The sequence below is a fragment of the Erithacus rubecula genome (assembly GCF_903797595.1).
Source record: "Erithacus rubecula genome assembly, chromosome: 13".
NCBI classification, from domain to species: domain Eukaryota; kingdom Metazoa; phylum Chordata; class Aves; order Passeriformes; family Muscicapidae; genus Erithacus; species Erithacus rubecula.
Genome location: NC_136665.1, coordinates 19,658,694 through 19,685,095, shown reverse-complemented (window position 1 = coordinate 19,685,095; position 26,402 = coordinate 19,658,694). Strand labels below are relative to the sequence as shown.

Sequence of the window (26,402 nt, the reverse complement as noted above, 5' to 3'; positions counted from 1 at the left end):
CTGTAAACCTGTGTATATTGGTTTTCCTCCTAATTAAAAGAGCATTTCAAAGGGGATATCCAGTCCTAGGATGTACAATATCCATATGGCTGGGAAAGAGCACCAATAAACCCTCCCCACGTGCCAAACTCACTGGCCTCTGGGGAAAGTGCTCTATAACTTAATAACACAAAATCAATGAGTCCTGATAAAACTGTAATAGAATTCCATATGAATTACTCCAAAGCTTTACAGATTTAATAACAAATAATAACATTCTCATTGATTGGTTTAATGATCCCTCTGCATTTGCAGGCAGGAATATGGATCCCTATTAAAAAGGGAACATTTTTTACCATTCTTTTCTATTGATCAGGACACGTGGGTGAGTGACAGCAGGACAGGGCTCAGAGCTGGTCAGTGCTGTGCAGCCACCCCTCCCTCTGTGCAGCTTTGGGATTGCTGCTCCCACACAGGAGAACCCCTGTGTCTGGGTTCAGGATGTGGCAGAAATGTGAATTCTGTCCCATCTGCTGCAGCCAGGTGGGGCAGTGCCCCTGATCTCCTGGCACATATTCTTTGCTAATGGGCCATCTTTAAACCAGCTGGGCAATCATCTTTATCTTTCCCATCACCCACCCTTCATCCAGGAGCTATCACCTGTTAATGGGCCATTGTTACAAACTGGGTGTGGCAGCGATTCTTATCCCTGTGGGAGATATCTCCTGTTAATGGGCCATGGTTTAAAACTGGGTGTGGCAGTGATCTTTATCTCCTGGCACACATTATCTGCTAATGGGCCATCTTTAAACCAGCTGGGCAATCATCTTTATCTTCCCACAGCCCATCCTCCCTCCAGGAGTTATCTCCTGTTCATGGCCAGTGAGTCCCAGTGCATGGCTGATAAAATTCCATCATCCCACTGGGAGATGCTCCAGCCAGGGCAGGAGCCAAGCCTTTCCTACCCAGATAAAAACTGACATTTTGGACACCAAGGAACCTTCTTTCCACTGGATTCCAGAGGAAAGCCAGACCCTTCCACATCATCCCTGGAGCTTCAGAGGAAACTGCACCTTCTCCAGGAGCACTGCTCCAGCTGAGCCACATCTGCCCCTGCAGGAGGATGCAGCACCATGGAATGGGACTGTGCCACCACCCTGACTGACTGACTGTGCCAGCTTGGATTCTGACTCTGGCAGGGTTGGGATTGTTCTTTGTCATACTGCATTTCTATTTTAATTTTCCTAGCAAAGAACTGTTATTCCCAATTTCCAATTTCTTTGCCTGAGAGCCCCTTAATTTCAAAATTATAATAATTCGGAGGGAGGAGGTTTACATTCTCCATTTCAAAGAGATGCTTCTACCTTTATTGGCAGACACCTGTCCTCCAAACCAGGAAAACCTGCCAGATGCATCCTGCAAACTGCCCTCCTCCCCAGCCTGGGAACAACAATCCCGAAATGCTTTGGGCTGGAAGGACCTGGATTCCGTCCCATCCCAGCCCTCCCACTGTCCCAGGCTCTCCCAGCCCTGCCCAGCCTGGCCTAGGACATTCCCAGGGGTTATTTCACCAGCCAGGACTGTTCCTGCACTCCCCACAGGGCTGTCCTGCCTGGGACACTGGCAATCTCAAATGCTTCTCTAGTTTTAGACAGGTTTTTGGAATGGACCTGACTCATAAACACTGGGGGTGATCAAGGCAAAGATTCTCTCACTGACAGCAGACCTGAGCCTGTGCTTCACCTCTCTGACCCAGGACACGAACACAACTCTCACACACAGAGCTGAGCCTGAGAGTTTGGGGTTCAGAGCCTCTGGGAATTCAATGACCCAACAGAAAACTCTGGATGCTCAAATGCAAAAGGAGGAATAATCACTTCTCACCCCTATTCGTGACCAAGCACTGCACTGCTGTGACAAGATTTAGTGATTCCCCAATGCTCTCCATATTTCATACTTTAGCAAATTACTTTTTCAGCAAATACCTCTAAGAGATATAAATAGTTCTTTTATGAGATTTTCCAAATTACAATGAATCTCTTATTACTTCAAATCACTGTGATTTGATTAAATCATTATTTTTACACATAGAAAGATGATACTACCTAAAGGGTTCATTTATTTTCCACCACAGTATAAATATGTACATGAACCTCATTGTGATGAGACAGAGGGGAAAAAAAGGGGGACATGTAGGGGGGAGTGGGAGAAAGGGACAGGATCCCAAACCCTATGGAGGAGCTGGGAAGTCCAGGCAGGGAACAGCTCCAGCACCACCAGGAATGCTCAGAGGAGCCCCTAAATTACCAGCCAGGAAATGAACCCTGCTGACCCCACCCCAAAAACCCCAAATGACTGAGTTGTGACATTAACCCTGTCTCCCTGTGGTGCCCTTTTCTGGCTGGGAGCACAGGGCTCTGTTCCCTGGCACTGCTGGGAATTGTTCAGGCTCAGGACAAACCTGGCTGGGGCTGTGCTGGGGACAGGGCAAGCTGGATTTGTCACTGGGATAGAGCCAGGAGCACACCCAGGGACAGGGACAGACTGGCAGCAGGGGTTTGTCACCAGGACAGTCAGGAACACACCCAGGGACAGAGGGAACTGGATTTGTCACCCAGAAAAACTCAGGGACAGGGGGAGCTGGATTTGTCATTAGGAAAGAGTCAGGAACACACCCAGGGACAGGGACAAGGACAGGGAGAGCCTGGCAGCAGGAAAGAGTCAGGAACACACTCAGGGATAGGGACAGGGAGGGGAGCTGTATTTGTCACCAGGAGAGTCAGGAACATGGACAGGGACAAGGACAGAGGGAGCTGGATTTGTAACCAGGAGAGTTGGGAACATGGACAGGGATGGGGGAGCTGGATTTGTCATTGGGAGAGTCAGGAGCAGGACAGGGACAAGGACAGGGACAAGGACACCCAGGAGAAGCAGCCCCTGTGAAACCAGGGATGAAATCCATGGATCTCCCCCTGGGCTGGCTCCAGTGCCACCAGCAGGAGCTGAGGGGGACCTGTGCCACCTCAGCAGCACAGGCTGCAAACCTTCCCCTCCACGTGTCACAAGGGACTGCAGGGGCTCAGGGGTTATTGAATAAGGAAAATCATTAAGTCTAATTAAACCACAGAATTATTGACCCACTGCATTTCCCATGTGCCTCAAGTACTCTGATTGTCAGCCCAGGTGAGAGCAAATCCAACATATTGACCCAGTTTCACTGGAGCAGGGATTTGAACAGTTTATGATTATTTTTATTCTTCTATTTAGTCCCAAGGATGTCCACACTAGTGACAACCAGCTATTTACCCACACAGTAAATCATCAGCTGCTGCAATTATTGATGCCAAATGAGTTGAAAGCAGCTACTCAAGCACTTTTCCAATTTTCCTAGCATTTAACCCAAAGCAGTTTCATTTACCCACATTAAATCTGGGATAAAAGCATTAGCTGGGGAATGACAGGATCAATTTTAGGACAGCAAGTCTCTCTGCAGGTTTTATGCTGTTGCCCAACCACACACTATGGGGTGGTATTAAGACAGTCTACATATTTTTTTTTTTTACCTTCTTACTCGGTAAAAAGGCCATAAAATAAATGATTTTATTAACTTCCATCGTGCCATAAAAGTGCTCTGCAGTTGTTTTCTTTTTAAATCGTTGATTATAACTGTGCAGAAGGGTATTTTAGGTGCTGTCACATTTGACTTTTTATACCCATGACATAAATCACATTGAGAGGAACTTGCACTCGGGGCAGATCTGGGATTTCAGGCTGCAAAGGTTCTGTGTCAGACAGGTGTAGTGAGTGTCTCATCACCACTGCACAGAGGGATGCAGCTGCCAGGGCAGGGGGGTCAGGGCCCAGGTGCTGCCTGAGGCAGCCCTGGCAGGGAAAGGTTAATACACAGCTTGTAATTATTCATTATTCTGCATTTCACAGCCCCCTGAGAGCTCCATGCACCAGCCCAGCAGCACAACCCCTGCATTTGTCCCTGTTTCCATTTTCAGGACAAATCCAGCCTGAGCTGCCAGGGATGCTCTGAGAGCCCCAAACCCCCCCAGGCTGAGCACTGCACCCCACTGGGACTGCTGACACCAGGGGCTGCTCCATCTTAACAAAGCAGAGCAGCAAAACCCGAGATCTGGGAGGTTTAAATCAGAACATGAGAATGATTTTGGTCTCTGCCCAGCAGCCACTGACAGAACTCCCAGCATCTCCCCAAAAGAGTTAAACTCCAGCCCCCCAGCCAGAACTCAAACCAGGCTGAAAATACAGGAATCCCTTGTTGGGATGCAGCAACTCCTGGAGGCACTCAACAGGTTAAAAAGGATAATAAAGAATTATAATGAAATGAGGATGCAAGGGGCTGCTCTCCCCAGCACTGAGCCCTTCCCAGCAGAGCTGATTTTCTGCCTGCTCTCACTGCAGTGTTTCCATGTCAACAGCAGCCACAGCAGAGGGTCCCCAGCTCTGAGCACTGCTGGGAGTGCCAGGTGTCCCCAGAGCCCCCAGAGCACAGCCAGCCCTGCTGGGGACACTGCTGGGGACACTGCTGGGGACACTGCTGGGGACACTGCAGCCCTGCCCTGTCCTGGCACAGGGGCACTGCCCCCCTCACTGCACATCCCCATCAATGGGAAATGACCCCAAATCCCCCCCAGTGCCACTCAGCCATGGCAGGGACCCCCCCCACTGTCCCAGCTGCTCCAGCCTGGCCTGGCACTCCAGGGATCCAGGGGCAGCCAGGGCTGCTCTGGGCACCTTGTGCCATCCAATTTAAGCTCTCCTCCTCCTCCACTTGTCCAATCCCCCTGATCCTGTGAAAAATCCCTCCCCAGTTTCCTGCCCCCCCCTCTGCAGGTAAGGAAGGGGCTCCAGGGTCTCCCCAGAGCAGCCCCAGCTCACTCAGAGTAGAACCCAACCCCTCATCACATCATTCCCTTTTTGCCTTAGGTCCTTTTACAGAACACAAACTCCTTGCTGGTTGACAGCTTGGAATTCTTGATTTCTCAGATTCCTTGGCTGCCAGGCAGGCTGAGCAGTGCCAGGCTGAGCAGAGGGGATCTCTGCTGTTCCCTCCCTGCTCCCCTGGGCACAGGGACCACCCCAAGCACAGCTGCCCACCCCTGGGCACAGCAGGGCAAACAGGGGCATTCCTGGGGCTGGCAACCCTGGAACCTCCCCAGGGGCAGGGACAGGGCACCCACAGCACCCCAAGGGAATCCCTGCACCTCTGGGAAAGCAAAACCCATTTCTAGCTGGTTTCAGAGAGGAGCAGAGCATCCTCCAAGCACCACCCCTCATCCTCCTCCCCCACTGTGTCCTTCAGGGATATCCCACCCCAACCTTCCCTCCGGGGTGCTGGCCAGCCTTGGGGGCTACCAGGCCAGTCCTGTGGCCAGTTCCTGGCTCAGAGCTCCCCTCACATGCACCCAGAACACCCAGAGCCACTGGAGCCCACCCTAAGAGCAGCACTGCATTCCCAGGAGGATCAATATCCCAATAAAAATATCCCAATACCCCAATAAATATCCCAATAAATATCCCAATAAAAATATCCCAATATCCCAATAAATATCCCAATACCCCAATAAATATCCCAGTATCCAGCAGCTGCTGAGGGCAGGCTGTGCCCAGAGCTGCCCTGGCAGGGTCAGAGCTGCTGGGACAGATCTGAGGCTGCCTGAACATAAGGAAACTTTAAAATGGCTCTCAAGTCACAAGATAATTTGTATTCCCCTCTCTTCATACCAACACATTACCCAAATACATTATTTCCATAATGAGGAGATGAACATCTGTGTGGCTTCCCAAAATTTCAAGTGGCAATACTCGAGACAAGTATTCCCTCCTTGGGACTGACACATCAGCATTTCAAATAAGTGCCAGAACTAAAAATATCATCTAAATTCCAAGGAGGTCAAAGGCAGTTCAGGTGTGGTTCAGATTTCAGGGTTTTTTAGATAAAGCAAACCAATTTGGTTTCACAAAATGAACTCACTGCAGCATTGTATTAACTCATTTGTACTTGGTCCTGTGTAAATGAGGTGCCCAGTGCAAACCTTGCCAGGAGTGGGAAGGAAATCCCTGGGGCAGGGCTGTGCCACTGGGAACTGCTGGGAGAGCAGGAGAGTCTGGCAGCAGAGCTCGAGGCTTCACCTCTCCTGGCTTTGCTACCACAGCCCTGCCCAAAGCCCTGCAGAAACAGCTCAGCCCCCCAGCCCTGGGATGCTCTTCTGGGGGAGTTCAGGCTGTGGGAAGCAGAGATTGAACAGAGAGAAAAGCTGACAGCGAGGGAGAGAAGGATTTCTTCTTTACACTCAATTTTCACAGGTCCCTCCTCCAGGATGTGCTGTGGCTGGACAAGGGGGGTCTGCACTGTGAGCAGCCAGAGCACAGGGTTGGGAGGAGGGCAGGGGGAGGGCAGGGGGCTGGTGTGGCTGCAGGGAGCCCAGGGAGGTGTCACAGGGCAGGGGGTTGGGCTGTGGCTGTACCTGGGCAGGGGGGGTTGGGCTGCACCTGGGCAGGGGGGGTTGGGCTGTGGCTGCACCTGGGCAGGGGGGGTTGGGCTGTACCTGGGCAGGGGGGTTGGGGCTGTACCTGGGCAGGGGGGGTTGGGCTGTACCTGGGCAGGGGGGGTTGGGCTGTACCTGGGCAGGGGGGGTTGGGCTGTACCTGGGCAGGGGGGTTGGGCTGTGGCTGTACCTGGGCAGGGGGGGTTGGGCTGTACCTGGGCAGGGGGGTTGGGCTGTGGCTGTACCTGGGCAGGGGGGGTTGGGCTGTACCTGGGCAGGGGGGTTGGGCTGTACCTGGGCAGGGGGGTTGGGGCTGTACCTGGGCAGGGGGGTTGGGCTGTACCTGGGCAGGGGGGTTGGGGCTGTACCTGGGCAGGGGGGTTGGGCTGTGGCTGTACCTGGGCAGGGGGGTTGGGCTGTACCTGGGCAGGGGGGGTTGGGCTGTGGCTGTACCTGGGCAGGGGGGGTGGGGTTGGGGCTGTACCTGGGCAGGGGGGTTTGGGCTGTACCTGGGCACAGGTGCAGCCCAGCCCTGGCTCTGCCCGGGCTCCCCAGCCCCCCCAGCCCCTTCTCCCAGCAGCCACCATCACCCTGAGAGCCTCCCTCACCCCTTTAACACAATCCCTTAACACACCTGAGAAGGTGCAGCCTCTGCTGACCCCACTGAGCTGGGACACCCCTGAGAGGTTCCTGCAGCTTCTTCCCTGCTGCATTCTTCTGTATTGCATTGGTAGAACCTGCAGGCTGCCTGCCCCTTCTGGATAAACACCTCTATTAAATTAATTTATCACCTCATCAGCTGAGTGCTGACAGGAGGAAAGCCACAGGTGAGTGTGAGGTTCCATCAGGGCTGTGCCAACAGAAACAGGGTAGCTCCTTTCTGATGGGAATCAAGAATATTGGGAATAAAGAATAATGGGAATAATAAATAAAGAAATAAATAACAAAGAATACTAGATAAAGAATAATGGGAATAATAAATAAATAAAGAATAATGGGAATAATAAATAAATAAATAAATAATGGGAATAAAGGCTGAGCTCTGCCCCCCAGACCTCTCCCTGGGCAGTCCCAGCCCCTCAGCACTTGGGCTGTTTATCCAGCCCATGGACCTGCTGACTCCTGCCCCCCTTCCCAGGAGCCAGCACAGGGGCTGCTTCTCCTAAATCTATTCCTAAATTCCCCTAAATCATTCTCCACCCCTTTGTTGTCGTGCAGTGGAGCCAGCAGAAGGAAAACAGGCTCCTGAGGCAGCCCTGCCAGCCCAGCAGGAGTGAAGTGGCACTTCTGCCTTCATTGTATCATCTTTAAGGAAATTATGTGTATTGTTCTGTGCATTATTTCCTAAGCTACTCCTTTGCAAAGCCTATAATCAGTGAAGCTTTAACAATACACACTGGAAGACAAATGCACAAACAAGCCAAGCCTTTGGAAGCTTTCTCAGCTCCAAAATGAGCTCATTCCTGAGTGCTGAGCCTGCTCCAGGGGTGCCAGGAACACCCTGGGGTGTGCAGCCCCTGCCCCAGCAGCTTTCCTGGATGGGAGCAGCTGCTCAGGCAGGACTCAGCACCCCAAACGTGGCACTGGGGCAGGGAGGGCATTTTTGGGGTGTGATGCAGACACTGCTTTGCTCCTCACAAACTCTGCATCCATCAGAGCCTCCTGCAGGAGAGGTACTGGAGCTGCCACACACAAACAGCAGCATTCTGAAAATACACTCCTTCCTCTCTGGCTGGAAACACCCAAACACATCCAGCTGCATGGCAGAGATGCAGCCCAGGGTGTCCCAAAGCACTGATCAATGGGTGATCAATGCTCCTCTGGGTGATCCCATGGGCTCATCCCTCCCTCAGAGCAGCCTCAGCATCCCCAGTGCCCCAAAGCACAGCTCAGAGCTGGTGTTTTCAGCCATTTGCTTATTGCCACTGCATTGCCATTGTCTGCTTGCCTGTTGAGACTGGTGTGCTTTGTAATAAATAACCTTTTGGCTATCAGCTGTTTGCCTAATTTAGAGAACCTGATGAAGTAGGAGCCAAGAGCTCTGGAGCTGGCACAGAGAGCACTGGAGGTCACAGAACCTCACACCCTCTCCCTTGGCACTGGTCCCCCTCTGGATTTTGGGGCTGCTGGGCTCTGCTCCAGCCAGGCTGCAGCCCCACAGCCCCCAGAACAAACCCTCCCATCCCAGCTCCTCTCCAAAGCCCATGGCTCAGGCCCCAGGGACACAGAAAAAGCTGGAGAGCAACAGAGAACTGGGAGAGGCTGCACCAGGCTGTGAACAAAGAGAAAACCCAAAGGGAAGTGTCTGACAAGTAGCAATATGCAAAATACACTGGCCCTGCTCCCCCAAGAGCAGCCAGGAAGGGCTGTGGGCAGCACATCACTCCCAGGGAATATTCCAGGGAAAAATGAACCCTGAGCTCCCTTCCTTTGCCACACTGGGGCACTGAGGGTGAAACACTGCAGGGAGGGAATTGCATCCTCAGTTTTGCTTAGGTCACCACTCTTCCATTGTTTCTTCTGCCCAAACAAAAAAAAAAAAAGGAGCAAACCAGCTCTTATTGGAAATGAAAACAGAACAGGATCTGCCATCTCCTTGGAAGACAAACAGCTGAAAATTCCAGGGACAGTTCTGTTGGTTTGCAGTGCTTGCAGTTTTTGGTTTTTAAATATATAGGCTCATCCCTGTGCTGGAGTGGAGCCATCCCTCAGCCTTCCTGCCCAGAGCTTCACAAACTCAGCCTCAGCCCATCCACAGCCTCTGGAATTGAATCATTAATCTGAAATCTATTTGAATCCCACTGTTCAGTTGCATCAATTCTGAGCTCAGACAGTAAAGACTGTTTTTCTCCTCATCAGCAAAGCTTTTGCCAGACTTTCTAAATAATTCAGATCAAATCTCTGTATTATCCCCTGTGTTTCTGCTCCCTCCTTGGCTCCATCTCCCTGGGAGCTCTGTCCATGCAGACAGAGCACACACCTGAGAGAGGGAAGGCAGAAAAACCACGAGAGGAAAGCCCAGAGCTCAGTCAGCACAGACCAGTGCTCCCAGTGCCAGCCTGGAACTGCCCAGCTGGGAAACCCTGCACAGGGAGAAAAAGGAACCGCAGAAAGGAGGAGGTGAGGAGAGCACTGTCCCTCACAGCTGAGGGTAAAACAACTCCTGGGGCTCAGGATGAGTTTGGGAATCTCCTCCTGTGTCAGCAGACCCTGCTGTGGGTGCAGCATCACAGCTGCTCTGTGAACAAACCAACCACCACAGAAATAAATCATCTCCTTTTTCTCCTCTGCAAGCCTCCCCAAGCCCTTCAGGCTCCCTGTACCTGGCTGGGCTGGCTCTGGAGCTGCTCCCACCTTGCCCAGGAGTGATTCCTCTTCCATGTGCACTTCCCTGGCTCACTGTCAATTATGCAAATAAAATGCAACTTTATCCTTTCAGCATAATTACATCAAACACAATCAGGCTATATTAAGACTGACTTAAGATGAATGAATTCAGTTCATCTAATGATTTCCTAAATCCCTCCCATGGGACTGTGGCAAAGAAAATTCTGTCCCAAGAGTGACATCAAGTACCAAGACAAATAAGTGTGGATCTGGGGCCTGATCCTACAAAAAGGATGAAAAAGTCAAACACTTTTAGGTCCCCTCTGGAGCCACAGGCTGCTGGGATATTCCCAGTGTCAGAAAAGCAGCAGCATCAGCTGGTTCCTGTGTCCAGAGTGTAAAACACAGAACACTTCACTCCTGAACTCTGAACTGAAGTCACAATGGGGGCTGAAGAATACATTGAAAAACACTTTTTTCCCTGCTAATCCCAAGTGTGCCCTGCAGCTTTGAACTGACAGGCCCCCCTGTGAGTGCAGCAGGGCTCCTGGATGCTCAGCCAGGCATTATTCCCTTCCCTGGGGCAACAGGCAGAGCCAGTATTGGGGTCAGGGCACGTGAGCTGCAGTGCCCCCTCTGCTTCCAGCAAGGTTTCTTAGGAATCTCCTTCCAACATATCCCAAACACTACTCAGGACAGTGGCCCTGCCTGGAGCCCCAGGATGCTGCAGGACAGGAGCTGGGCTGGCTCTGCTCAGCAGCTCCTGCAGTTTGCTCCCTTCAGTTTGCAGGGAAAGTCAAGGTGCTTTATTTCTTTAATTTGATGTTCAGCAAAAGCAAAGTGTTGGTGGATTTTAGGAAGCAGAGGTTCATTTCTGGATGGTGGAAGAATGATGTTAAAATGCTGAATTCCTTTCTCTGGGTCTCGTGGCCAAGTGAGATGAAAACAACAGAAAGGAAAGAGGGACAATCCAGAGGGACAGGAGCCTCCCTGGGCATGGAAACACCAAAGCCTGGGGACCCCTGGCACATCCACTGCTGCTCTCCTGGGGAAGGAGGCACAAATGGGATCAGCCCAAAAGGGGGAAGTGCTCCCTGCAGCTGCAGCAGGAGCAGATGGCACCTCCAGATGGCATTCAGGGAGGGCTGGATGGGGCTGGCAGGGCAGGAACCAGCCTTTGGAGAGGGCAGGGAGCAGCCTGGGCTCTGCTCTGCACAGGGACACTGCTCTGCCTCCCCCAGGCACTGCTGCACCCCTGCCCCAGGCTGCTCCTCCCCAGACAGGGGCACTCCCTGCCCAAAATGTGTCTGCTCCTGCAGCACACCTCAGTCAGAAAGGTGAAATGGGATTTGGGCAGCACAGCAACCCCCAGCCCACCTTGGGCAGCTCTCCCAGGTACTGAGCAAGGAGATATTTCCAGGCTCAATAAACAGGTTTTTTTTGCAGATACACCAAATCCACTGCCACCAAAAACTCTGCTTTAGCTGCCTTTCCACTCCTGAACTTTCCCACCCTGCCTCCAAACCCCTCGTGCCTCCCAGGAGGGTTTAACGTGTAACCTGAAAGGAAAACATCTTCAAACAAACAAACGTGGGAAGTTTTTGTTTCTGTGTACTGCTGACAGAATTCTCGTTTCTGTGTCAGAAACCCTCAGGGATGAATACAGACAGTGTGAAAAGCTTATTAAAATATTCAGGTTTTCTGAAACAAGCCACTTCATTGTCTGTCAACTTTCTGTATTTACAGAGAAATAACATCCGAGAGTACCTCGGGGGGTTAAAAATGGAAAAGAATGAAGCAGATGATCTACCTGAGAGGAATCACTGATGAGCAGGGAGTGCAGGCACAGGAGAAATGCAAATATTTGGTTTTCCAGGGAGTGAAGACACCAGAACCCATTTCAATGTGGGCAGCGTGCTCGAGGGCTGGGCCAGCAGAGTTGGGTTTCTCTGCTCAGAGCCTCCCCTGGAAACAAGTTTTCCTCCAGATTCCAGAGAACTCAGACTCTGACCAACCCCTCTGTGCCCAGGTGGATGCTAAAGCATCTTTACCCCCAACAGGATGAACAAATCGAGGTGAGATCAGACAACAAACACTTGAGAGCACAAAGGGAAACTAAGAAACAAAAGGATTAAGCAAAACAACTTTCCCAAAATTCGCCACACACACACACATCTGTACAGGTGTGGATATTTCTGAAGTGCACACAAGCAATGTGGATAAACCCAGTGCTTGATCTGAAAGAAAAGTTGAGTTTAAATGGAAAAATGAAGATGTAGTCCTTCAGTAGGAAACTTCTGTGATTCAGAGGAGTTGCCCAAGACGTTCCCTCCCCTGTATGAGAGGTTCTGATCAGTTGGGTTTTCCTTTCAGGGGTTAAATCCCTTCAGGGATAAAGCCCTGGCACGTCCCCCAAGCTCTGAAATCAGGTCTCTGACAACCTCAGCTGGGAAATAATCTTGAGTTTCCCCACAAGGAACACAGAGAAATTCTGGGAGGAATCAGGAGGTGGAGATGCCTCCCAAGAACCTGTTTGTGCCCCAGGTTCACCCCCAGAGCCTGGGAGCAGGGCCAGGGCAGGGGACAGAGAAAATCAGGGTCCAGACACTTCTCATGGCTGCAACACATCTGGCATTATGAGCAATCTAAAATTTTAAAATGAAGCCCATAAGTTCAGCTGAAGAATATCACCCTGTGCCTCCTGCCTCACTCCATAACTTGTGTCTCAGTTTCAGTGGTTCTTGTAGAAAAACCACCTGATTGCTGCTTGAGTGCTGAAAAGCCTTCCTGGCTTCCAGCAGTTCTCCCCACTGCCATCTACAAGTGTTTTCCCCAATTCCAGCCCCAATGTTCTCTCTGGGGCATTCAAGAGCTGCCCAAACAAAAGATGCTCTCCCAGTGATCCTGGTGCCTTTCCTGTGCTGAATGAAGCAGTGAGATCTCCATCCCCACAGCCCCAGTGTGTCCCAGTGCTGCTCTTACCCTCGATGGTGGCTCTCTTGGGCAGGATGGTGATGGCTCCCTCAGCAACGTCCTCCTGCTGCAGCAGCGGGCTCACCTTGGAGCCCCAGGTGTCTGAGCCCACCCACAGGAAATGGCCCACCTGATCTGCCCTCTTGGCAGCTGCCAGGACCTGCCTGTGGAGAGAATGGTTTGGTTTGAGTGTGGTTTTATTGAAATGAGCTGCTCTAGCACATGGGGTGTGCTGATGATGAGTCCCTGGCTCACTCAGAGCTTTCCTGGACATTCCCAACTCCATATCCCACCCCAGACCTTTCCCTGCCTCACTCAGAGCTTTCCTGGACATTCCCAACTCCATATCCCTACCCCAAACCCTTCCCTGGCTCACCCAGAGTTTTTCTGACACTTCCTCACATTCCCAACTCCATATTCCCACATATCCCCATCCCAGACCTTTTCCTGCCTCACTCAGAGACTCTCTGACATTTCCCCACATTCCCACATCCTGACCCCAGACCCTTCCCTGGCTCTCCTTCCCCCAGAGCCCAGGGGGCTTCTGTCCCAGAACTGGGAGCTGTCCCAGAACTGGGAGCTGTCCCAGAACTGGGAGCTGTCCCAGGTGCTGCTGTCCCAGAACTGGGAGCTGTCCCAGGTGTGCTGTCCCAGGTGCTGCTGTCCCACGTGCTGCTGTCCCTTCCCTCCAGCCCCAGGTGTGCTGCCCCAGGTGTGCTGCCCACCTGATGTCCTCGTCGTGGGCGAAGGTGACAATGGCCCTGGCGTTGGGCGTCTCCAGCAGCTGCCGGATGATCCTGTCGAAGTCGCTGCTCTTGTCCCGGCGCTCCTGGGGGATCTTCAGGGACTGGGCGATGCAGAGCCCACCTGTGGCACAGGGCAGAGACAGGGGCACCTCAGAGGAGGCAGGGAAAGGTCAGGGACAGCAAAGGAGGTGCTGCACCCCAGGGAGGAGGGAGCTCTCAGTGGATCACCCCCGATCCAGAGGGATCCATGCAGTTCCTGCTCTCCTGCATGGCTGCAGGGTCAGTGATTGCAGACTGTGCCCACCCCACTGCAGAGCAGCAAAACAAGCAAGGAAATGGGCAGTGGGAGGGTGAAAAGAAGAGGAATTAAAACAGGAACCAACAGCAACCTGAACAAGCTCAAACTGATAAAAACCCCCAAATCAACGGGCTGAGAGGCAGAAGGCACTGACAGTGTGCTGGGCAGGTTTTATCTCAGGGAAGGGCTGAGATTCTTTTTGATTTTGCAACTTGAGGGCTACTGGGGGAAAATGCTTCCACTGGAATGACTTACGTGGAATGGGAACAGCCAAAGTTGAGATACTGGCACAACCCACGTTGTGTCAGAAAATCCCTATTCATTCCAGTGCCCTCCACCTAACAGGGTGGAGAGACACAAACACTGGAGCCTCAAGATCAAGTCTGAATGAAACTTCTCATAAACACCCAGAGAACACAGCAAAGAGCATCAGCACAGCCACAGGCACCTACAGCCAGAGCAGGAACACTGATTTTAGCACAGTTCTTGTATTACAGCTGCCTAGCTTGTTTTAGAAAAAATAAATTAAAAAAAATCCCATCTCCACTGACATTCTGCTTGTGGCTGGCAGATGAAAACACAACTTTTGCCTTAATTATTTTGTTTCTCAGTAGTAAACACTTTCATCTTTTACAGCATCTTTGATACCAGCCTACTCACAGTGCATTAATTAATTACGTATCAGAGCTCTTCACGAAAACCAGCAGTGGGGATGAGTTAATTAAAAGGCAGCAGGACAAGGAAGAGATTCACAGACAAGCTTTAAAAAACCCAGATTTTTAAAGAATCCTGGTAATTGAAGCACTGGAGAAGGTGCTGGAGGGTGGAAAACCTGGAGGAGGGGACTGAACCCCTCCTCCTCTGGAATTCGAGGGCAGGTCTCAGATGTGTTTGTGACATTTTCCACCCCCTCTGGGGCTCAGCTCCTGTTTCTCTGCTGCCCAGTGGGGAGGGTGAAAAGCAGAGCTCTGCACACCTGGAAAAGTGCCCTGGGCTCAGCCCCTGGGATGGGGAGCTGCTCTCAATCCAGGCAGATGCCATGGCACCCTGCTAGCCTTGGCACCACCTCTGCTGAGAGGAATTACAGATAAAAGGCAAATATCCAAATATCTGTGTGCCCCTTGTCACCCCTGTGCAAGCTGAGTGCCTGGGGAATTGGGTGTGTGCTGTCCAAAAGGCACAATGCAGTAAATTCAGCTCCCATGTCCTCATCCCACCTTCCAGCACAGCAGGAACCATGTGCACAGTGATTGGAACTGTCAGGTTAATTCACAGCACTTCAGAGGGAAAAACCTCCCAGGGAATCAGGTGGTAAAAACATGAAAGTTGCAAATTCAGGCTCCTGTCACAGGATTCCTGCAGTAATCCCTTACCCTGTGGCCTGAGAAGTGAGAAATGCTCCAAGCAGCAGCACCAAGTGCCTGGGAGGCAATGGAGGAGAGCCAAAGACACTGGGGCTGAACTGGGGCTGCTGGGGCTGTCCTGGATCCCTGGCAGGGCTGGCAGCCCCTGGGATGCTGCAGCTGTCCCACCAAGGCAGGGAGTGGGGAACAAGATCTCCCAACCCAAACATTATGGGATTTTATGCTCCTGTGAATCTGTGGATCCCACACCACCAAACAACCAGCAGGCTCAGGCTGCTGAGTGAGATCACAGCACGAGCCCTCTGAAGGGTGAGCAGGGATGATTTGTTTCCCTGGGAGTGCCAGTCCTGTGTCAGAGCCTGGCACAGAGTGCAGGATGCTCAGCTCCCCACAGCCAGGGACTGAGCCAGCAGGGGCTGGGACAAAACAGAGCCTGAGCAACCCCCTGAGCCTGTCCTGGCTGCTCCTGTCCCCTGAGCCTGTCCTGTTCCTGTCCCCTGAGCCATGTCCTGTTCCTGTCCCCTGAGCCATGGCAGGACAGGCAGGGCCCAGAGGATGCTCTGCAGCCAGCACTGGTGTTTGGGATGCATCCCTGGCAGTGCAAGCCCTGCTGCAGTAGCCATGGATACCCTGATTATTGCCCTCTGCATTCTGCTCCAACACCAAGCACATCCTCTGCTCCCGACACTCCAGGAGCTGCTTTTCTTATCTCCACTTAATTGGATTATCAGGTAGCAAAAGAGACAATTTAACACTTTTTCAGCTGATTTATCTGCAGAGATGCCCTTTTGGGGGGAATCACTTTTGGCAATGCTGAAATCATCACGTCACAAAGTTATGCTGGTGCTGATAATTATTAAAAGGAACTCTCAATTAATTTGATTAGTATGTTCCTTTAAAATTAGCAGCTGCCAAGAGCTGCCTCCTGGATGTTTATCAGAGCCCTGGGAACAGCAGACAAAGCCCCTGGCACAGCTCCCTCCCTGCACACAGCACAGAAAACACCCCAAAATGAAGGTTTTAAGGCTGGTTTGTTGGGAGGGGTGAGAAAAGCTCAGGTTAAGCACAGATGGCACCTAGATTTGTACAGTAAACAATAACAATAAAATAAATAAATTTTTAAAAAATTAATAAAAATAAAGATTCTGAACCCTCACAGAAACCCTGCCAGGGAGCTGCTGTGGCCCCACAACAAGCAGGACCCCCTCACACAAGGGGAAATAAATCAATCAAACACTTCAACTGGAGTTTGGGGGAGCCAAAGGAGGGAATTAAGTGGGGAAGAAATGAAATAACCTCCAAGGCACACAGCAGGTTTTTCCCATGGCCTTGCACAGTTTCTGTATCACTGCTGGGTTTGGCAGGTGCTGCCATTCCCTGCATATCCAGTTTATGAGTTGCAATTTATGAATCTGACTTGTAACCTCCTGCTCTGTGCAGAGGAGAAACCAGAGGCAGTAACACTGAGAACTGACTTTGAAGGAACCAGGACTCTCCCTGTGTGAAAACCTGGAATGCACAACTGAGGAGAGTTCCCTGATAAAGCAGAACCACATCCCAAAGAACCAGAATGACAAAGGTGATTTTACAGTGCTGAAATGCAGCTGCACCTCCTCAGCAGGGACAGAGCTGTTCCCACAAACACAAACCCCAAATCCTCAAAGGCAGAGGCTGGAATCCACCTGTGACTCACACTAAAAACCAGCACAAACCCCCTGCCAGGACCTGCCACCAGCAACAATCCCACCTTCAGGAACTTATTGGAGTGCAGGAAAATTCCCAGCCCCATTCCCAAACCTGCAAATTCCCAACCCAGCAAGTGAACAAAGCAAGTTCTGACCTGGATCTTGAATATCCCTCTGGATGTTGAATATTTCCTTGGATGTTAAATATTTCTCTGGATGTCAGACATTCTCCTGGATGTCAAATATTCTCCTGGATGTTCAATATTCCCCTGGATTTTAAATATTCTTCTGGATGTCAAACATTCCCTTGGATGTCAAACATTCCTCTGAATGTCAGATATTCCCCTGGATGTCAAATATTCCCCTGTCCCACCTTGGAAGTTCACCAGAACACTCCCAGCACAAGACCCCAGGGATTTATCCCAGAACTCCTGGGATGGGATGCAGAGTTCAGGAGATGACCCCAGCACTCCAAAGGAATTTCCTGAACCCTGCTCCCTGGGAATGCTCCCCCTCCTGCCTGCCAGCAGCCCCAGCCCTTGCTGGTGGCAGTGGAAGAACTTTACAAAGCCCTGATCCACAGACGGGCTCCCATTTAAATTACATCTCCAAAGTATGGCACAATTCAATTGTAAAAATGGAAAGTGCACCAATAATAAAATTACATTAAAACATGGGATGACAACAATTTATCCAAGGAAAAGGATCCCTGTGGATACCCAACAGCTTAAACTCAGAAACTTTCTACACGTGAAGAAGCTACTGAATCACTTGGAAATTTCATTTTCACTAATCTTGTTTATTGTTTCATTTTTTCACATTAGCCCTCATCATAACCCAACAACAGAACACCTAAACTAATATGGAAGACTAATATTTCTAGTATGTTATTCATTAATGCTTAATTCCATTGTGTCAGACCTTTGCTGCATATTTAATGACATTCCTGGTGTGTTTTATCACCTCAAAATTCTCCTTTATTATGGCAGTTAAACTCCAGTAATATACAAAAAATTAAGACTCTCCTTGGGAACACTAAATTAAATTATAGGAATGGGGTAAGATCACTTTGAGAGATGGAAGAGAGCTCAGTGAGACAGCACAGAAGGAAAACGAGGATGTGCTGTGGGACCAGGAGGGAGAACAGGCTCAGCTCAGGGACTGGGAGATTTTGGCTTCCTAAAATCTGCAGGGAAAGGGGCACTGGGGCCACAGAGTGCAGCCATGCAGGAAAAAGCCACAGGAGATGGAAACCCTGCTTCAAACACTGCAATGCCTTTGGGAGTGCAGCTGCCAGGACCTGCCTGGAGCAGGACCCAGGGGTGCAGGACAGGGAAAAACATTCCCAAAACTGGGCTGAGCTGCACCCCAGAGTCACCCTGGCCCCATCCCAGCCTGGCCATCCTGCAGGTGCCAGGGGGATGCTGCCACCCCAAATTCCTGCAGGTCCCAGCTGGGTGCAGGTCCAAGGTCACTGCTGGGGGCTCACTGCTCCCCTGGGACCCCACATGGGCAGCAAAGCTGGGAATGGGTAAAACAGGTTCTGTCCCAGCCTGGGATGGACCTGGGACACAGGAACAGAACTCTGTTATTCTTTCCAGCTGCTCTCATGATCCCCATCTCCTTCACCCTGGAGCAAAGTTCCTCATGACTTGGCTGAGCCTTAATGAACCCTCTCAAATGAGGGCTGAAAATGCAAAGGAGCAAAAAGCACTCCTGGAGCCTGGCAGGAGGGGCACTGGGACAGGGGAGGTGTCCCTGGTGACACTGGGACAGGGAGGTGTCCCTGGTGGCACTGGGACAGGGGAGGTGTCCCTGGTGGCACTGGGACAGGGGAGGTGTCACTGGTGGCACTGGGACAGGGAGGTGTCACTGGTGGCACTGGGACAGGGGAGGTGTCCCTGTCCTGGCAGGGGTGACACTGTGCTACACCAAGAACAAACCCAAGGAAATTCACTTTTTACAGCAAGAACTCTGGAGAGACAAAATATGAATGCACCAGAAACGAGGTCACAGCCTCAAACCAATCCATCCATCAACCAATCAATCAATCAATCAATCAATCAATATTTAAATTATTTTTATGCCACAAAGAAGTTTTATCACTACTTTTTTGGCAGAATCTTGATAGGGCAAGGCAACACCAGGAAATCTGGGACCCACAAGACTAAAGAGAGGCCAAAGAAGGGATGAGAGAAATAATTATTATATTAAAAATATATACAACTAGTATTAAATAATATATACTATTATATATTTTATTATTATCATTATCATATATACCATTATATTATTATGCTGTTATTAAATTATATATAATATAAGAACATTTGAGAGGGGCTGAATGTGCCCCTTTCCCTGACTGGGCCACTCCTCATATTCTCTCCCCTTAACTGGATTTCCTTCTGTTATTTGCAGAGCAAATCTCAATGTCCCCCCTGAGCCAGCAGAGCTTCTCCTAAAGACTCTGACTTGTATGGAGGAATTTAAATGATGTTCTGAGTGTTACACAAATGAAAAGTAATTAAATCAGTGTAACTTCTAAGGAAACAGATGTTAACTGTTATTTCACATAAGACATCCACTTCCTTTATCTTTAATTCATTTTGTGGTTGGGAAAGATGACCAAAGTTATTTTTACTTTGCTAAAAACTAAAACTGCAGTGTGAGTGAGGGAAATTAACACTGTGATTAACACTTTTAATATTTGGAATTCATTTCAAAGCTTCATCTCAGTTTCCAAGGTTTGTATTAATCATTTCTCCCAATATTGGAATATTGAGAGAACTTGATTAGATGGATTCCAAAGCAGGGAGAGAAGAGAGCTCAGCCAGCACTGACTCAATTCCTCTCTGACATTCCAGGGGGCTACTCTATTTGAGAGAAAATGTGGAATTCTGATGGAAAATCCTCTTTCTCATTGCTCACACACAGAGCAGCTCGTTGCAGGGCTGGTGGGACTCTGGGATGGTTTGGGCTGGGAAAACTCTCAATCAGAACAACCTTTCCCAGCTCTGCCAGGCCACCAGAGCCCCTGTCCCCAAGTGCCACTTCAGGGCTTGGAAATCCCCCAGGGCTGGGGGCTCCCCCCAATTCCTGACCCCTGTCCATGGAGAATGTTCCCAAAATCCACCCTGAGCCTCCCCAGCACAGCCTGAGGCTGTTCCCTGGGATAAAATCCCCAAAAATCCCAAAACCCCCCAAAAACCCCAATAGATTATGATGATGATGGTGATGATACTAATACTAATACTAATAATAGTAATAATATAAAATACAAAGTACAAAAGAAATAAATGCAATCCCAAATCCCCTGTTTGTCCCCTCCCATCAGGGAGCTGTGCAGAGCCACAGGCTCCCCCCTGAGCCCCCTTTTCTCCAGGCTGAGCCCCTTCCCAGCTGTCCCAGGAATTCTGCAGCCTGGAGCAGGCATGGAACATCCCCTGCACCCACAGGAGAACTCTCCTGAACAAACATTTCCATTTACAAGCCATGAAGTTCACTTTTGCCTTTTCTCTCAGAGCCAAGCAATGTTCCCTACATAAAGAATAAAAGCAGAAACTCCACAAGATTCCAGCGAGTGCTGTTGAACCCACTCCCTTCCAGGTGTTCTGCAAACAGTTTCTTATTTTGGGGCAGTAAATGTTTTTGCTGAAGTTGAGCAGAGCTGCAGCTGGCAGGCTCTGGAGCATCCCTGCACATCCACCCTGAGAGCTGCTCTTGATGCTGATAAAGCAATTTGTTGAGTCATGCTCCTTTCCCTCTCTGCAATCTTGATTCCCCAGCCAGTGTCAGCTCTGCATTTGTTAATCCATGGTTAATTTTCAGATCTCAGAGCATCATGGCTTTGGAGATAAGCTCTGGGAGCAGCCTGCCCCCAGCCTCCTCCTCTCCTGGGGCAGGCTGAGAACAGAGAGCAGACACTCAGGGATCAGGGGGGACAGTGCTGGGAAGGGGGGGCAGGCAGGGGAGGGGTGGGGGAGGATGGGGAGGGGTGGGGGAGGATGGGGAGGGGTGGGGGAGGATGAGGGGCAGGGATGAGGATGAGGATGAGGGGCAGGGATGAGGATGAGGGGCAGGGATGAGGATGAGGATGAGGGGCAGGGATGAGGATGAGGATGAGGGGCAGGGATGAGGATGAGGAGCAGGGATGAGGATGAGGATGAGGAGCAGGGATGAGGATGAGGGACAGGGCTGAGGATGAGGAGCAGGGCTGAGGATGAGGGGCAGGGATGAGGATGAGGGGCAGGGATGAGGATGAGGGGCAGGGATGAGGATGAGGGGCAGGGATGAGGATGAGGGGCAGGGATGAGGATGAGGGAGAGGGATGAGGATGAGGGGCAGGGCTGAGGATGAGGGAGAGGGATGAGGATGAGGGACAGGGATGAGGATGAGGGAGAGGGATGAGGATGAGGAGCAGGGATGAGGATGAGGGACAGGGATGAGGATGAGGGAGAGGGATGAGGATGAGGGGCAGGGATGAGGATGAGGGAGAGGGATGAGGATGAGGAGCAGGGATGAGGATGAGGGACAGGGATGAGGATGAGGGAGAGGGATGAGGATGAGGGGCAGGGATGAGGATGAGGAGCAGGGATGAGGATGAGGATGAGGGACAGGGCTGAGGATGAGGAGCAGGGATGAGGATGAGGAGCAGGGATGAGGATGAGGATGAGGAGCAGGGATGAGGATGAGGGACAGGGATGAGGATGAGGGGCAGGGCAGGGTCTGGGACACAGCCCTGAGAGGCTCAGGGGGGGCAGTGCCCCAGAGCCTCTGGCAACACAGAAATGAAAAAAAAAAACCAAAACCCCCCAAGCTGTTTGATTGTCTCAGCTGGAGCTCCCTGGGACACTCTGGAAACACAAAACCTGCAGCAGCCCCCAGCAAACACACTGGGAGGCACTGGGAGGCACTGAGAGATATTGGGTGACACTGGGTGGCACTGGGTGACACTGGGTTACACTGGGTGGCACTGGGTGACACTGGGTGACACTGAGAGATATTGGATGACACTGGGTGACACTGGGTGACACTGGGTGACACTGGGTGGCACTGGGAGATATTGGATGACACTGGGTTACACTGGGTGGCACCTGCACCCTTTGCAGCACCCCTGAACTCCCCAAGCACAGCCCAGCCCTGCACAATCCTGATTTTCTGTGCTTTAGACCCTGCTCCTCCCGAGTGACTCAGTAAAGATTTTAAACAAACTTGATTCCTGTAACACTGGGAAAAGAGTCCTGTTAAACTCAAGTTACTTTGATGATAAATTTTAATTAGTACTATCCACCAAATGCTAAAATAATCTGATGGAGGAGGCAAATTCCAGCTGAAGCAGCAGAACATGTAAATCCTCAGCCTGATTTACAGATCCTGCAAGCAAATCTGGATCTTCCCTCAGCCTCTCATGCAATATTTTTTATTTTTCCCCAGAAAAGCTGCGCTGCCAAGGAGTGGCAGTGGACTTCTCTTTTTTGGGAAGATCCTTGTTAATTACTGGGATGGAACTTTGCTCCTAATTGAGCAACCTGGAGATGCACTGCAACCTGAGTTACAGCAGGTGAAAACAAGGGATCCTTCCTCAAAAAGAAATAAAAGCATTTCACCAAGGGTTGAAAGAGAAATGGAAACACTTGTTACCTACCAAAACATGGAGTTCACTGTTGTGTTTCCCCTGCCACAGCTGAAGGCATCACTAACACCTAAAACAGAGCAGAGAGCTGCACTTGCACATTAAATGTCTAAAGACAGGGGCAGGCTCCACCTGCCAGAGCAGCAGCAGGACCTCAGCCCAAGGAAAATCCCTTCCACAGCCCAAAATTCAATGTGGGGCAAACATTTACTGGGGAGAAAGGAGCAGAAGCCCAGGGATGGGATGGGGCACTCAGAGCTGAGTGTTCACTGATGAGAGCAATGCTGGGTTTGTCTTGACAAACCAGCTGTGGGAGATAAAACCAGCACTGAGAGAGAAAAGAAACAATGGGATGGATTCCACTGATTGGTGAATGGGAAAAGAGATTTGCCTTTACAAACAAACTGCAGGTTTGCTGAGAAATGAAATTGGATATTGGAAGGTGAAAGAAGCAATGGGGAAAAACTATGAATTCTATAAGAATGAAAAATTAAAAGAAGGGTTGTACATGGGAGGGAATCTCAGGTATCAGGTGTTTGGGCAGTCTGTGCCTCTCAGGTACCTCAGCCCATGGGGACAGAGAGAGGGAAATTGGGATAAAAGGAGGCTGCACCTCCAAAAATCTGAGACCGCAGGGGATGCCCCATGGCCCCTCCCTTTATGGGAATAAAGCAAAAGGACTCCTCTGTCTCCTTTTGGACACAAACCCCTGGTGTTTGTGGGTTTCTTTCCCTGACACAGAGATCAGTGACTCTCTGGCACCAGCACAAAGAGAAGGTGCAGGAACAAAACCAAGGGGAGTTCAGAAGTGGGAGCAGCACAGTGAGAACATTTCTATTTCTGCCAGCACAGCTGCAGTGCCCTGCAGGTCCCAGGGGTGCTGGGATGGTTCCTCCTGCCCTGGGCAATCCCTCAGACTCTCTGTGGGCTCAACAACCCTCTAAATCTGCTCTGCCCTTGGGGTGGCTCTGGACCCACTCACACAATCAGGGCAGGGGGTGCAGGTCTCCTTTCAATCAGGAGGTGGATTGACTGATGATTTGCTTGTTCAAGCAGACACTCAACTTGAAACTTCCACTAAACTGGGTAGGGAAAGAACTGAACTGGAGAGGAAAAACTAAACCAGAGAGGGAAAATTAAATAACTAGAGAGAAAAGCTAAACCAGAGAGGAAAACTGAAACTAGAGAGGAAAAGAGAGAAGCAGAGGGAGAGCCCAGGGGCAGGAATGGCAAATGGGGCTCCAACAAAAACACCTCCCAGGCATGAAGATTTTTGGAAGGAGCTGCTGGAACCCTCCTGAACCCACCTGAACCCTCCTGCCAGCACTCCCTGTGCTCTGCTCTGCCCCAGAGGAGCCAAGCTGACTCCTGGAGGTGCTTCCAGAACCTGCTGCAGCTGCTGGGAGCAAAGCTGGGGGAGCTCAGAGTCCCTCCTGTCCCTGGGAAAGGTGAGGAAGGAAGGATCATTCACCCTGCCAGGGGCTGCTCCTTGTTCTCACATCAGAAGTGGCTGCTGCAGTGTTTGCCACATTCCTGCACCCAGCAGGAATTAATTCCTTGGGGAAGAAATGTAAAAACTTGGAAAAAATAATTAAAAATCCATTAGAATAAGCAGAAGGCCAAATGCCCTGCAGAGCTCAGGCTCCAGACCAGTTCAGTGCCTGAGAAATCCTGAATCACTTTTAATTCATCATGAGATTAGCAAAGGTGAAAAGGTTCAATTTGGTGGCACTGAATTCCACATTCTTGTGGCTGTATCTGGATTTTTGCCTGTCAGCTAAAGTGAAATTATCCTCCTGCTAAGAGCTGGAAACCCAGGAGTCAGCCCCCTGCTCCTGGAATGCTTTGGGGGGTTAAATTGCCAGAGATTTCACTCTGTGCTCCTTATTCCTTATTTCATCTGGGCTGCAGTGTATTTTCTGCAGACAAATTTTGTCTCTGGCTCTTTTTTCCCTTCATTTGAGAGAAACAGAACTGAAACAGCAAACCAGCCATAATTGTGTATTGAGGTTCCCCAGTCAGCTCAGGAGTGGTGGCTGGAGCAGCCAGTTCAAACCCTGTCTGGAGAGAAAATGTGCTGGAGACACAACTCAGAGATCTCCTGTTTCCATGGTAAATTAGGATGAGCAACATGAAATCAGGAGAGAGAAATCTGGAGAAAAAAACCCCCCAAACCCACCATAATGAAGAAATAAATAATTCTAATAAATACACTAACAATTTAACCAATACTAAACCCTCCTCATAAATTGGTGTGTTAGCTGAAAAATCTCAAATGAGCAAAGCAAAACCACTACAAAGGGTTACAGCAATAAATAAATTAATAAAATAAATAACTAACTAAATGGTTACACCAGTAAATAAATTAATAAACAAATAAAGGTTTACACCAATAAATAAATTAATAAAATAACTAACTAACTAAAGGGTTACACCAATAAATAAATTGATTAGAGGAGAGTCTAAAGTCTCTCTCTAAATTCTTGCTGCACCATGATGGCACAGGGTGAAACTTTGAGCAGTTAAAAATGAGGAGCTGGAAGTGAATGTTGCAGCCCTTGAGAGAGAATTCCCAAGCTCTGCAGGCCTGGGCAGGTACCACAAACTCACATTTATGGCCCAGAACAGATGGTGTTTCACAAACTGCCACTTGATGCAAGTTTTCATCCACTCCAAGAACTGTTTTTTCCAAAAATCCAAATAAAATGTGAGGCCCAATAATCAGGGCAAAGGATGATGAGGCCACAGGCAGCTTTCAAATGTGGTGAATCCAAATGGATCTAATCTGGTCATTAACACCAAAGCTGTTTATTGGGAATTTACTGCAGTTCTCCCAGTGCTACATCCCCCAAAAGGAAAAGAAAACCATCATGGCCAGCAGCAATCAGAGTTTTCTTTGCCTCATTAGAGATTTCCATTCCTGCCTGGTTGCAGCTGGAGCATCTGGGACCCTCCAGACACAGCAAATCCCTGACAATGGGCTGGGGTGACAAATCCCATGGGCAGAGCTGCTGTCAGCAGGGGATGGCAACCAACAGAGCACTTTGCTCCCCATGAGCTTAAAACCTGCTCTGACTGTGCTCAGTCCCTGTGGGGTCTGCATTTGGGACTCAGACCTGGCTCTAAATGCACCTGGGGCAGCAGCAGCTGGAGCTCCCCAAACCCCAAACACACCAAACCCCAGCCTCCCAAACCCTAAAAAAACCCAAACCCTAAACCCCAAACACACCAAACCCCAAACACACCAAACCCCAAACACACCAAACCCCAAACACACCAAACCCCAGCCTCCCAAACCCTAAAAAAAACCCAAACCCTAAACCCCAAACAACCCCAAACCCCAAAGCCTAAACCCCAAACTCCCAAACCCCCAAACCCTAAAAACCCTAAACCCGAAAACCCCAAACTTCAAACCCCAAAACTCAAACCCCCAAACCCCAAAACCCCAAACCCTAAAAACCCTAAACCCGAAAACCCCAAACTCCAAAACCCCAAACCTCAAACCCCCAAACCCTAAAAACCCTAAACCCCAAACTCCCAAAGCCAGCAGTGCAAGGACAGGACAGAGCAGAGATTTCCCCTGTCCCAGGAGCTCCGTGTGGGATGCAGAACGTGCTGCAGTGAGAAATCCAGGGATTCCTGCCAATCCCATATTGCTGCACCCTGCTCTCAGTGCTGTGCCCCACAGCTGCCCCAGCTGGATCCCCCAGGAGGAGCTGCCCTGCTGCAGGGCACCAGCCCAACCCTGTCCCCAATGCCCTGATTGCTCTCAGAACATTTCCCCAAAAGCTGCAGAGGTCCTGCCAGCCCAACCATCGAGGGAAATGAGAGATAATTGACCAAAATCACACTGAATTCCTGTAAATGAGCAGCATTTATGGCA

General features: G+C 50.3%; 1 protein-coding gene across 3 annotated transcripts in view; it reads right to left on the bottom strand.

Annotated features, from left to right (window-relative positions):
• Positions 1-26,402, bottom strand: part of GRM7 (glutamate metabotropic receptor 7) — a 163,473-nt gene that overhangs the window by 58,990 nt on the left and 78,081 nt on the right. For all 3 annotated transcript variants that reach the window (XR_013775717.1, XM_079316959.1, XM_079316960.1), the window contains exons 3-4: positions 13,520-13,661; positions 12,804-12,958 (exon numbers count right to left, since the gene is read on the bottom strand). Coding sequence is in view for 2 of the 3 variants with exons in the window: in XM_079316959.1 (XP_079173085.1) it covers positions 12,804-12,958; positions 13,520-13,661 (297 nt within the window). In the remaining variant the exon portion in view is untranslated. The remainder of the gene's footprint in view (positions 1-12,803; positions 12,959-13,519; positions 13,662-26,402) is intronic.